Here is a 13,867-nt window from a genome sequence, read left to right as displayed (position 1 = left end):
GCTCAGTGTGGGATGGCCCACAGCATTAGACACCCGAGAACTGCTCCCCTCCTCCTCCACGGCCAGTCCACCAGGACCACACTACCTTCTGGTCTCCCGTGTTGCGGCTGGTGGTCTTCATCCACAGGCTCACCTCCAGCCCCGGGTCCAGAGGCCACTTGGAGGAGCCCGTGGGGTTCTTCTTGGTGGGAGGACCGTGGGCCACATGGACAAGCACTCCGGGGGGTGTGCTGAGGCTGAAGCTTGTGCAGCCCTCGGGGGCAGCGCTGTGGAGGATAGACAGACACAGTGAGGCAGGGCTGGGCCCACCCTACCCAGCTCCAGGGTTCTTTCTTCCCCAGTGGGCGTAAACACCCAGTGGCAGTGGGCCTGGGTCCTGGGAGACTCCTGGGAAGTGGAGGGGTTCCCTGAGCTGGAGAACTGAGTTGTGTGCTGGGAGGACACGGAGGTGGGAACAGCAGAAACATGTAGGGGTGTCTCGGGAGCAGTGTTGCACCCCACACACACTTCATAGGGGCTCCCTGGGTCCTGAGCATAGCACAGAGACCACTACTTCTGGTGTTCCGGTAGTTCCGGGGAGGATCTGCCTCATACTTTAGATCACAGTTCAGCTCAGTTTGGTGGGAAGAGCACCCTGGCTATGCTTGGGGGCTACTTGTGTCGTGCTTGGGAGATTAAGACGTGCAAGGGAGAAAACTCAGGGCTCCTGCAGCAAAATATGTGCTTTATTCCTTTGAGGTACTTTTTCCAACCCTAAAATAGACATTTTTTTTTCTTTTTGGGTCACACCTGGTGATGCTCAGAGGTTACTCGTGGATCTGCACTCAGGAATCACACCTGGCAGTGCTCAGGGGACCATATGGGATGACGGGGATTGAACCACGGGTTGGCCCTGTACAAGGAAAACACCAAACCTGCTAGACTATTGCCCAGGCCCCTAAAATAGACATTTTTGAGTATTGCTGAGACGAGGGAAAATAAGAGAACTTTCCAAGGACTTCTTTTTCTCTTTTTCTGAATGTGTGCACGCATGTGTGTGCGCACACACACACACACACACACATCCAATTGTAGAACACCAGAGTCAAAGAGAAGATCTTGGGTGGAGAGAAGAGGGGGTTGAAGAGAAGCATCAGCTCACCTATGAAGGGAGGACAATTTGATTGAAAATAGATTGCTCAATGTCAGCAAGAAAACCCGGAAGACAATTGAATCCCATCTTCAAAGGGATTTTTAGGGAAAATCTATTAATTTAGAATTGTGTACCTAATATATATATATATACACACATACATATATATGTATTCATGGTTGAGTCTCATTTAGTAATGCTCAGGTGCTATTCCTGCTCTCTGCTCTGGAGTGACTCCTGGCTGCTTTGGGGAACCATATGTGGTACCAAAGATTCAAGACAGGTTTGACCAAATGAAGGCCAGTGTCTTGCCCCCTGTACTATCTCTCCAGCTCCAAAATTATATTTCAATAAAGATGTTTCTGGACAAGGAAAACTGATATTTTTTCTTGTTTATTTGTGTTTTGACCACACCGGACAATGCTCAGAGGTAACTCCTGGATCTACACTCAGGAATCACTCCTGGTAGGGCTTGGGGGACCATATGCAATATTGGAGATTGAACCTGGGTCAGCCGCATGCAAGGCAAGTGCCCTACCTAGTGTACTATTGCTCTAGCCCTGGAGCTGGTATTTAAAGACAAGCATTAGCCCAAGCAATTTCTTTTCTTTTAAGTTGTTGATTTTAATTTACTCATTTGTTTTTGGGCCACATCTGCAATGCTCAAGGTTACTTCTGGCTCTGCACTCAGGAGTCAATCCTGGTGGTGCTCAGGAATGTGAGATGATGGCGATCGAACCCAGGTCAACTGCATGTAAGGCCTCATCTGCTGTACTATTTCTCCAGACCCATTGGCCAAAACAATTTCTAAAGGTCAAACTTGAAGACAATAACTGACCTTTTTTACATGTGAAGCCCCAAAGAAACACATAAGCCACAATCACAAACCAGAGCTCATGGACACAGAGAACAAATTGGTGGTTGCCAGAGGCTGGGGTATGGGTGAAGGGTACAGGGAAAGAGCATTGAATGAGGGTAAAACAGGTTTAACGGAAAAAGGTAAAAAATAAATAAGTTTCTGAAGATGCCTAGACACAAATTGGCTACAGTCAATGATGCTGGACTGCAGATTTGAAAGTTTCTGCAATTAAATCTGAAAAGTTCTTATCATCAGAAAAACAAAATTTGGGACTGGAGAGAATATATAGGAAGTAAGGTTTGTATGCGGCCAAGCCCAGTTTGATCTCTGGCACCCCAGATGGCCCCCGAGCCCTGCCAGGAGTAACCCCTGAGCACTGAGCCAGGAGTAAGCCCAGAGGATTGCTGGGTGTGGCAAGAAGTAAAGAGAAGGAAGGAAGGAAAGTGGGAAGGAAGGAAGGGATGGAGGGAGGGAGGGAGATCACGTTTGCTTCAGATGAGTAACAATTATTTCATATTTGTATATGTTGTGAAATTACTGCCATAGATTTATTGCTAACATCTATCACCATACAGTTACACATTTTGCCCTTCCTTCCTTCCTTCCTTCCTTCCTTCCTTCCTTCCTTCCTTCCTTCCTTCCTTCCTTCTTCATCCCTCCCTCCCTCCCTCCCTTCCTTCCTTCCTGCTTTCCTTCCTTCCTTCTCTTTACTTCTTGCCACTCTAGAGGGAGGGAGGGAGGGAGGGAAAAAAGGAGGGAGGGAGTGAGGAAGGAAGGAAGGAAGGAAGGATGGAAGGAAGGGAGGGAGGGAGGGAGGGAGGGAGGGAGGAAGGAAGGAAGGAAGGAAGGGAGGGAGGAAGGGAGGGAGGGAGGGAGGGAGAGAGGGAGGGAGAGAGAGAAGGAAGGAAGGAAGGAAGCAAATAGGAAGGAAGAAAGGAAGAAAGGATGGAGGGAGGGAGGAAGGGAAGGAAGGAAGGAAAGGAGGGAGGGAGGGAGGGAGGGAGGGAAAGGAAGGAAGGAAGGAAGGGAGGGAGGGAGGGAGGGAGGGAGGGAGGGAGGGAGGAAGGGCAAAATGTCAAAATGTGTAACTGTATGGTGATAGATGTTAGCAATAAATCTATGGCAGTAATTTCACAACATATACAAATATGAAATAATTGTTACTCATCTGAAGCAAACGTGATCTCAGATGTTAATTAGAATTCAAAAAATAGAAGTGAGAGGGGTCAGTAATGATAATAGTGATAATAGAGTGAGTAGGACATTTGCCTTGCATGCAGCCAACTGCTTTTTATTCCTGACACACCGTATGGTCCCCTGAGCACTGCCAGGAGTGATCCCTGAGTGCAGAGCAGGGATAAGCTCTAAGCACTGCTGATGTGACCCTAAACACAAACAAAAAACAACAACAAAAGTATAGAAGTTAATAAGGAAGAAGAGGAGAAAGAATATGATTCTGGAAGGATGATCTGAGATGCCAAAAAAAAAGGTGAACAAATAAAATGCTGTTTTAATAAATCTAAACAAATATTCCTCCGCCCCTCTCGGAGAGCCTGGCAAGCTATCAAGAGTATCTCGCCCACACGGCAAAGCCTGGCAAGCTACCCGTGACCTATTCAATATGCCAAACACAATAACAAGTCTCACAATGGAGATGTTATTTGGTCCGCTCGAGCAAATCGATGAACAACGGGAGGGCAGTGCTACAGTGCTAAACAAAAATTGTGTATATTATAAGATGATAAAAGTATTAAAAATTAAAAGAGCAGGACATAAATTGGGAGGGATAGTGAACAGTTCTTAATTAAGAGGGAATCAAGATAGTGTTTAATTCTAGATTTTCTATTTAAATGTTATAATTGATATTTAAAAGTAGTCATTAAAATAATAAAAAAAATAGAGTCCATAACTTTCTGTAGAAAATACAATACAAGTGATCAGGGAAAATATCTACTTAAAAATATAATGAGCGGGGCTGGAGCAATAGTACAGCGGGTAGGGCGTTTGCCTTGCACGTGGCCAACCCAGGTTCGATTCCCAGCATCCCATATGGTCCCCTGAGCACCACCAGGGGTAATTCCTGAGCGCAGAGCCAGGAGTAACCCCTGTGCATTGCTGGGTGTGACCCAAAAAACAAAAAAAGAAAAAAAAGATAATGAGGGGGCAGAGCAATAGTACAGTGTTTGCCTTGCACACAACCGACCCGGGTTTGATCCCCGGCATCCCATATGATCCCCTGAGCATTGCTAGGAATAATTCCTGAGTGCAGAGCCAGGAGGAACCCCTGAGCATCACTGGGTGTGACCCCAAAAAAGTAAAAAAAATACAATGAAAAATCAATAGGCAATATAGAAATAACATTGGGAAAATAAAAATAAAATGATAAAACAAATCCAAAAATATAATGAAAATCATTCAAATGGGGGCTGGAGAGATAATATGGCAGGTAACAAGCTTGCTTTGCACGTGGCCAACCTGGATTCGATCCCTGGCATCTCATATGGTGTCCCGAACATTTCCAGGAGTAATTCCTGAATGCATAGCTAGGAGTAACCCCTGGGAATTTCCCAGAATAGCCCCCAAACAAGAAAAAAAATCAACTTAAATGTACTAATGTTACTAGTTTGAAAGATAATTATGAAATAGATTAAAAAAATCAGCTACTTTTTATTCATTAGATACCCCTAAAATAAAAGGACCCAGAAGAGGTGAAAAAAAAATTCAAGATGAAAAAGATTAAGCAATACTAACTGAGAGAATTGAATTATGAATATTCTTATCAAAATTCACTTTGAGGCATTTAGAAATGCACTCTTTGCAATAGAGAGTCACTGTCACTGTCCTCCCGTTGTTCATCGGTTGCGGGCCCAGTAACGTCTCCATTGGAGACTTTGTTGTTCCTGTGTTTGGCATATCGAATACATCACGGGTAGCTTGCCAGGCTCTGGCGTGCGGGAGAGATACTCTCGGTAGCTTGCCCGGCTCTCAGAGAGGGGTGGAGGAATCGAACTCGGGTCAGCCATGTTGGTTGTGTGCAAGGCAAACGCCCTACCGCTGTGCTATCGCTCTAGCCCAATAGAGAGTCATACCCTAATAATACAAGGTTCAGAGCACCTAGAAGAAATTCTAAACTTGTGTGCCATCTAGCCTCAATAATAAGGCAAACATGATGGGAATATGGGAGGAACTGACACATCCACCATCATAATTGAAGACTCAATTCTTTCTCAATAATAGATTTAATGGTGGGGGAGGGGACGGGGGCAGGGCAGAGTAGCAATGCCATTAGCAAATGGATTCAGTGAATTTCATAGAATGCAGTACTTTACATGTAGTGAAGACACATTTACCCAAGCGAAGGGCACCTGAGGCACAAGATTATTGATCACCTGATTGGCCGTAAAGCAAGTTTCAGCAGATATAAAAGGATAAGGCAATCCAATAAAGGAAGCTTTTTCTTTGATCACAGTGTACCTAAGTCACTAAGAGACTCCACTTAACAGGGTAATTAATGGAAATTAATAGTACTTAGGACTGAGTAACAGTAAAAATACTATATTTTAAAACTTATAGGGAGCTAAAGTTGTCTATGTCTTAAGAGCCTATGTCTTTAAAAATATGAGAGCTGACAGGATACATGTGAGAAAACTGTATGCCTGAAACACAACTATGAATAACTTAAGTCACAGTGCCTAAAAATTAGTAAATAAAATTTTTAAAAAAAGAAAAATTAATTTTTCAAGAGGAAAATTAAGTATACAGAAGGGGACTATAAAAAGGAAACAATCTTTTCAAATAAGAAATTGGTGTTATAGAAATGAGTAAATCAATACAAATAAAATAGACTAGCAAAACTGATTAACTCCTAGGAAGATGGTTCAGAGACTGGGAGGTTAGGAATTGTTCAAATAATAATAATAATAATAATAATAATAATAATAATAATAAAGGAAACACCAACACCAAAACCAAAACCATTAGATGGTTTTTGGTTTTTTTTTATTGTTGTTACTGTTGTTCATCTGGTAGTGCTCAGGGCTTACTTCTGGCTTTGTGCTCAGGGATCATTCTGGCAGGGCTTTGGGGACCATATGGGTGCCAGGGATGAACACTCATGGCTATATGCAAGGCAAGGGCCCTGCCAGCTGTAGTCCCCGGCCCCATGAGCAGGGGTTTTGGTAAGTAGTTGACAGAAGGCAGACAAAAACTCGCAGCAAATATATTTAATAGTGAAAATTCTCAACTGTCACCACATCTTTTCAACATTGTACTCGCAATACTTGTCACTGCAGCAGGAGAATAAAAAGCAAAAGGAATACAGCAAGTATGTACAGGCAAATAAGAGAAAATCCGCCAATATGTGTAGGCAATATGATTATTTATAACCCCCCCCCCCCCAAAGACAGTACAACAAAAAGAAATGGGAGGCACTATAGAGATGGTTTAAAGGACCGAATACATGCTTTGCATGCCAAACACCCAAATTCAATCCCTGGCATCACCTGGTCTCATGAGCATTGCTAGGACCCATTGCCAGGAGTTGACTCCTGAGCGACTCATGGGAAATAACCCTTGAGTATTACTGGATATGGTCTCCCCACCATAAAAAGAAAGAACTGGGACTGAACAGATAGTACAGCAAATAAAGTTAGCCTTTCAAGTGGCTAGCCCAGATTTGATCCTTGGCATCCCATATGATCCCTTGAGCATTGCCAAGAGTGATCTTTAAGTGCAGTCAGGAGTAGGCTGTGAACGCCATCAGGTGTAGCCCCCAAACAAAAACAAAAGAAAGGAAGAGACAAAGAAATGGTTAAAGTGTCTTTAGGTAGCTAGAGAGATGAAGAGGCAAAAAATATTTTTTAATACATCATCAATAAAAAGTTAGAAAATAAAATTTAAAAAATGATACAGAGTCTTGTCTTGGAGAGACAGTACAGGGAATATGACCCTTGGCTTGCATGTGTCTCACCCCAGTTTGATCCACAGCACTGCATGTGGTCCCCTGATCCACTAGAAGTGATCCCTCAGTACACAGCCAGAAGTAAGCCCCGAGCATCACCAGTGCCCTTCCTCCCCCCCAAAAAGATATAATTTATAAAATGGTAAGGCAAAGCACTGTAAAATGCCTAGGGGTAAATCTAATAAAAGAAAAATAAGTATTTTATGAAAGAAAACGATCAAACTAATTGAAAACAGAGAAAACCCCAATTAAAAGAAAGAAACATAATTAGGAAGAAATATGACTGAATTTGGAAGGCTTAATAGCATAAAGGTATGAATTCTTCCCAAATGGATTTGTATAGTCAATGGGATGGAACAGATGAGAAATCACTATGATTGATAGACCAGACCAGAAATGGAACAGGTAAATATTAAAGAATAAGGCAGAGATGGTGAGCCATAAAATAGTTGATTTCTATATAAGCATCAAGAAACGAGAGATCATGGCAGATACCCCAGCTCTTAGGAAAGGAAGAAGCCGGTTTCTATACACAGAGGGCTTTTCAGATTAGCTCATACAAAAAAAAAAAGAGAGAATCACTAAGAAATAGTTATTAATTAATTTATTTATTTTAGGGGAGTCACACCAAGTGATGCTCAAGGGTTACTCCTTGAGCACACAGGAATTATTCCTTTCGGTGCTCAGGAGATTATATGGGATGCTGGGGATCAAACCCAGTTCGGCGCTGTGCAAGGCAAATGCCCTACCCACTCTACTAGTGACTCTGGCCTGAGAGTCAGTAAAATTACTTAAAGAAACTCAATTTCTCCTAGTAAGACTCTTTCAGGAAGAAAACCAAGGTAGAAATGTTGCTAAGGCTTCCAAAGTCATTTGGAACTTTGAGCACTGATGATCGAGTTATCTGTAAAAGAAGGTTCACAGGACACTTTGTTCCTTATATATCTTTAAATATCCTGTCCTTACTATCAGGGCTCCCAGTTATCAATGGCTTTTACCAGAGTGGTGCATTTGTTATAGCCTATGAACCTAGACCCGTCATTATCATCCCAGGTCCACAGTTTACCTTAGGGTTCATGCTTTATGTTGTATATTCTGTTTGGACAAATGCGTGGCCAGCATATCTTTCGTCCTAACACCGGAGTAGTTTCACTGTTCCTAACCCACTCCTGCTTCCATATTTTTCCCTTTTCCAGAATGCCATCTAGTCAAAACCACACATTACATAACCTTTTCAGACTGGCTTCTTTCACTTAAGAGCATGCATCTTGATTTCCTCCAGGTCTTTTCATAACTCGATAGCTCATTTCTTCCAAGTGCTGTGTGATATCCATTGTCTAGATGAAAGACACTTTATCTAGTCACTACAAAGAAGAAGGTCTTGGTTGCTTCCAATTTTTGGCAATAGTGAATAATGCTGCTTTAAATACCATTGGGAAAAGTTTCTGTAGAAATAGTTTCAACTCCTTTTTTAATTTAATTTTTATTTATTTATCTTTAAGACTTTATTATTGAATCACTGTGAGACAGACCCTTACAAAGCTATTCATGATTTAAGTTTCAGTCATACACTGTTCCAATACCCATCCCGTCACCAGTGTACCTTCCCCACCCCACCAATGTTCCCAGTTTTTCTTCTCTTATCACCGTCCCCAGTCTGCCCTCTATGGCAGGCATTTCTCTCTCTCTCTCTCTCTCTCTCTCTCCCTCTCCCTCTCTCCTTTTGTGCATTGTGGTTTGCAATAAAGATACCGAAAGGTTATCAGGTATATCCCTATATTTATTTTAACACTCAGTTCTCAACCAGAGAGTTTTTAACTCACTGGGGTAAATGCCAAAGAGTATGTTTATTTGGAAAGTAAGGTAAGAGTATTTTTGTTTCCTTCTTTAAAGTGATACTCAGGGATTATTCCTGGCTCTGCATTCAGGAATTATTTCTGGCAGTGCTAGAGAGACCATACGGTATGCTGGGGATCAAACCCTGATCAGCCGCATGCGAGGCTAGCATCCTACCTGCTGTACTATCGGTCCAACCCTGTTTGCTTGTTTTTGTTTTTTGTTTTTTTTGCTTATTTTGGCGGGAGGGGGAGTCATACCCAGCGATGCACAGGGGTCACTCCTAGCTCATGTACTCAGGAATTACTCCTGGCAGTGCTCAGGGGATAATATGGGATGCTGGGAATTGAACCTGGGTTGGCTGCGTGCAAGGCAAACGCCCTACCCACTGTGCTATCACTGCAGCCCCTTTTTTTTTTTTTTTTTTTTTAAGAAGCTGCCTAACTTTTGTACAACATAGTTGTAGCACTTTTATTCCCACCAGCAGTGAATGGGAATTCAGATGTCCCACACACTTTGCTACATTTGATGGCTTTGGTGTTCTGGATTTGGGCCATTTTAAAAGGTGTGCATTGGTATCTCATTATTGTTTCAATTGTCAGCTCCCTGATCACTTATAATACCAATGTTAAATCATCTTTCCATGCGCTTATTTTCCATCTGCATGTCTACTTTGGTAAAAAAAAATTGTTACGAATTTTTCACTTGGGCTATTGGTTTTCTAAATGTGCTTTATAAGTTTTTTGGTGTGTGTGGGTTTTGAAAATGTTGGCAACAGTGAAAAGTTTTGTGTCTGCTATGGCCAAAAAGTGATGTGAATCAACCTTATCAGGAATCCCCAGTATTGGTGCAAGCACCCACAATTTGCAGTGGGCCCCATCGGCCTGCTGTCCAGGGCCTCTTAGCCGAATAGATCCTTGTTCCTTTTTCTGTCGGTAGAGCCGGGAACCAAGCCAGGCCCCCTCTCCTGTGAGTCGTGTGCTCCATCACTCAGACACATCCCGACCCTGCCGAGGTATTTTTATCGTCCCCCATTTCCCAGACATAGCAGTGGGCGCTGGAGAGGAGGAGCCCCTGTTGTGGTCTACCGGAAGCCTGGACCCCCTGAGCAGTTGGGGCAACTTCCCCCCCACCCCACTGACAGGAAAGAGTCTGGCTCTGCCCTGCTCGCATAGTCACGGCTCAGGGAACGCAGAGCGAACGGGATCCTGGCCAGGTCCCTCGTCTTCCCGCCGACAGGAAGCTGGTGGCCGGGGTCAGAGGGAAGTGAGGGGGCAGACAGGTGCACGGGATGAAGGAGGGGAAGGTGGGCTGGTTTCAGCAAACCAGCGGGCAGTGGGGGCAGCCCAGGGTGTCGGGAAGAAAGGAGAGGCCAGGATGGAGCTGTGGCCTGAGGAGTCGCCTATGGCCAGGTTCCCAAGCAGGAAGGTGGCTGAGGGGTCAGAGATCGGGGACTCAGCGCGTCTTGGGGGCCCCGCTTTGCCCAACCTCCCTATATGAGCCCAGGGTTTCGTCACCTCAAACGGAAAGGAAGGTTCATCTTTCACAAGGTCACAAAGGGTGTGGCTATGGCAGACATTGCTTTCTAGAAAGTTCTCTCTTCCCCTTCCTCTTTCTTCTCCTTTTGTTCCTCACACCACACTGGTTCAGGGAGATTAGAGCAGAGAAGGCAGCGGGCAGTGCTTCCCTGGGGCCAAGGGGAGGGGGCAGACCCCCTGCTGAGCTGTGGGGTGTCCTGCCCAGAGGAGGGATGGTAATGGCCGATGGAGGAGGGCCGCGTACTTTTGAGTATAGTCTCACTTTGTCTTGCTTTGATTTCCCCCCACCCGTCTCTCCTGTTGCAAAAAGGTGTCAAGGTACCCGGGTGCCTGTTCGGCTCCAGGTACTGCAGGTGGATAAAGACAAGTAAGCCCCGTGCCTGCTCACACTTCATTTAGTCGTTCAACAAATGCTTAAAGAGCACCTACACTTGTTCATTGATTCATTCCCTGCCCCACACCCTATGTCAGACGCAGAGCTGGGGAATGGGGTGGGGGGGGGGGGTAAATTCCATGGCCCCGGGGCATCCTGGCTAGGCAGAGGGTAATGTCCTCAGGCATGGGCTCTGGGTCCAGAGGCAGGCATGGCAAGGGTTCCCCTTGGCAAGGACACCTCTCCATGTCAGCTGGATGGGAGCAGCAGATCCTGTCACTTTGGGGCAGGGGCTGACTTTGCCACCTGGTCCCAGCCAGTTTCCCTCCCAGTGGAGTCTGGGGAGCAGGATGGCCAGATCTTTGCTTTCCAGAGAACACTGGCCTGGGCCTCAGCACACTGACTCTAGGGGTCAGGGAAGCAGGCAGGGTCCACATGGACAGGTGCATGAACTGACCTGCATTGCAAGGCACAACCCAGAGAGGGTTCTGTCCATTTCCTCCCACCAGGCCTGCTCTCCTGGTGCCCAGATGATTGAAATGACTACTTCCTCCTCTTCCTCCTCCTCCTCCACCTCCTCTACGTCCTCTGTTTTAGTTTTAGGGTCACATCTGGCAGTACTTGGGGATTACTCTTGGCTCTGCACTCAGGAATCATTCCTGGCAGGGTTCAGGGTACCAAATGGGATGCTGGAGACTGAACCTGGGTTCAGCAAGGTGAACACCATACCTGCTAGGCTATCTCTTGGGCCCTTAAAATGATCAGATACTCCCCTGAAGACTATGGGGTTTAGGTCTCAGGGGCCTCTGCAGAACGTCCCCAGGCAGCCTCAAAGGACCAGGCTATGTCCAGGCAACTTGGGCTGCTTCTGCCAAGTTTGGGGATCCTTTATTTTGGGCCCATCACTGATGATACACAGGCTGATTTCTGGCTCTGTACTCAGGGACCACTCCTGGCCAGACTCAGGGGGACCATATGGGATGCTGGGGATCAAATTTGGGTCAGCCATGAGCAAATGCAGGTCCCTCCCTGCTGTCCTATGACTCTGACCCCGGGCGTGGGGATCTGGGTCCAGGGACACCCCACCTGTGTCCTTGTAACTCAGGGGAGTGGCCTTCTCATGCTTCCTACACCCCGTGAGGTGTGCAGGGCTAGGGCTGGTCATCACGCCATTGTGGCAGTGAGACAGTGATCCTAGGAAATTAGGGACGCTCAGGAGGGGTGCCCAGGGCCAGGGCGGCAGCACCCGTGCCATTCTGCTCGAGTGCCTCACTTGATTATAGCCTTCCCTGGCCAAACCAACACAGAAGGAAAGACCCGGCTTCTCTGCCAAAGCCCCAGGGCTGGGTCTCTGCTCTTCAGGGGTGGCGCCTCCACAGGCTGCGGTCACAGACCAGGGTCTCCCAGGGACAGCAGGACACAGAGGGTCTCTAAGGACCATGCGAATATAGAGACTTGGGGCCCTTTCAGGAGGTAAGCTCCCTCAGCATATCTATTCTGGGTGGGGGGTTCCACTACAGGGACCAGAAGAAATTCCCTCTTAGGGCTCCATAGCCATGTCTCTGGCCTCTGCCAGATGGGGAAACTGAGGCTCTGAGGTGAAGCGTACCTGGAATGTGACTGTGCGTATGGGTTCTTTCATTTTCCAGTCCCTCTCGGACCCCATCATCTCAGGGGTTTCACTGTGTGTGTGTGTGTGTGTGTGTGTGTGTGTGTGTTTAGATGTGAGGTGCTGTTGTAAGGCAGCCCCGAGCAAGTCTTCTTGTGATTTCCCACAGCCTCTGGGAGGCAGCGCAGAGTCTGAGCCCCAGACATGGGCTGCAGCCCTGCACCCCCACTGGACCCCTGCGGACCCCTCACACTCCTCTGCCAGATGCCGGTGTACCTTATGTCCTGAACCTTCAATGTCACTCAGCAGTGGGGAGTTTCACTTTCCCACTTTGCAGATGGGTAAACTGAGGCTCAGAGACTTACAGGCATGTCCATGCTCCCCTGTGCCACACTGAGAGGGGAGGAAGTCGAGATGCCCGTGGGCAGGAGCCCTGTGGGCACTGAACGTGTTCCTGGGCCGCCTGCCTAACTGGAGCCTGGCATGGGGCTGGGTGTACAGGAGGTACCCAGTGAGCATCAGCTAAGTGAATTCCTGAATGAGTGAACAACCACCAGCGACTTGCCCAGCATGGAGCCTCGTACTTGACAAACCTCACATTTCCTCCCAACCCCCTCCCTAGGAATAGAGTATTGCGCCCATCTCACAGATGAGGAAACTGAGGCTCAGCTGACCACGGCTTCCCAGCTAGTCCCCAGCAGACCTGCTTTCCCCTGCCAGGACCTGTCTCATCATGGCTGAAGCAGGTTTAGCTGAGAGACTCGGGGTCACAAGTGCACCCTTGAGCCTGGAAGGGGTCATCAGGTCCACGCTTACTGTGTGACTTTAGGTAGATTGTAGATCCCCTCTGAGCATCCAGTGGTGAAAAGAGATGAGGACAGTCCTGTTTGCCCTGTATGAATTCCTCTGTGGTGAGGCCCAGAAGCACACCCCACCCCACCACTCTCTCTCTCTCTCTCTCTCTCTCTCTCTCTCTCTCTCTGCTTCATAGCCAAGAACTTTCTGCTCTGAGTCTGACCTCAGGAGCACTCAGCCTCTGTGTACTCTTTTCTCCCCTGGCCACGACAACCCGTGAGGCTGGAACCTAATTCCTGAGCCCCAGGCAGGTTCATCCAGCATCCTGGCTTCTGCCCCCAGCCCTCAGAGCGTCCCTGGCTCACCTGCAGACATCCAGTTGAGTCTCGGTGTCCAGCACACACAGCGCATAGGTGGGATGCTCTACGCTCACGTGGATCCTGGTCCCCTGGGCCATCATCTGGCTGGCTCGTCCTCCCAGCTGCAGGAAGCCCAGGCTGGCTTCCTTTATACTGCAGAGCCATGAGTCAGCACATGTGGTTGGAGGCCCAGCAGCTCAACCCCTCCCCACACAGGTCTTGGGCCTGTGGCCTGGAACCGCCATGGACCCCTGGGGGGGCCTTGCCAGCAGCACCAAGGGCATCCAGGGCTCTGTCCACTTCCTGGGAAGGTCGGAGGGCTTGGGGGGGCTGGAGGGTCCCAGAGTTCCTGCACATGGCTTCATTACTGCTGAGAACACCTGGCTCTCAGCTGACCAGGTCAAAC

At 47.2% G+C, this 13,867-nt stretch overlaps 1 protein-coding gene across 1 annotated transcript in view; it reads right to left on the bottom strand.

The window, feature by feature from the left end:
• PADI4 (peptidyl arginine deiminase 4) overlaps nucleotides 1–13,559 on the bottom strand; it is a 40,347-nt gene extending 26,788 nt beyond the window's left edge. The window contains exons 1-2 of the mRNA XM_056123597.1: nucleotides 13,468–13,559; nucleotides 86–266 (exon numbers count right to left, since the gene is read on the bottom strand). Of these exons, the coding sequence (XP_055979572.1) occupies nucleotides 86–266; nucleotides 13,468–13,559 (273 nt within the window). The remainder of the gene's footprint in view (nucleotides 1–85; nucleotides 267–13,467) is intronic.
• Nucleotides 13,560–13,867: the final 308 nt, after the last annotated feature.

This window comes from Sorex fumeus, unplaced genomic scaffold (genome assembly GCF_029834395.1).
Source record: "Sorex fumeus unplaced genomic scaffold, SorFum_2.1 ptg000047l, whole genome shotgun sequence".
NCBI lineage: Eukaryota > Metazoa > Chordata > Mammalia > Eulipotyphla > Soricidae > Sorex > Sorex fumeus.
The sequence above is the reverse complement of the archived record's forward strand: the minus strand, read 5'-3'. Positions and strand labels throughout refer to the sequence as shown.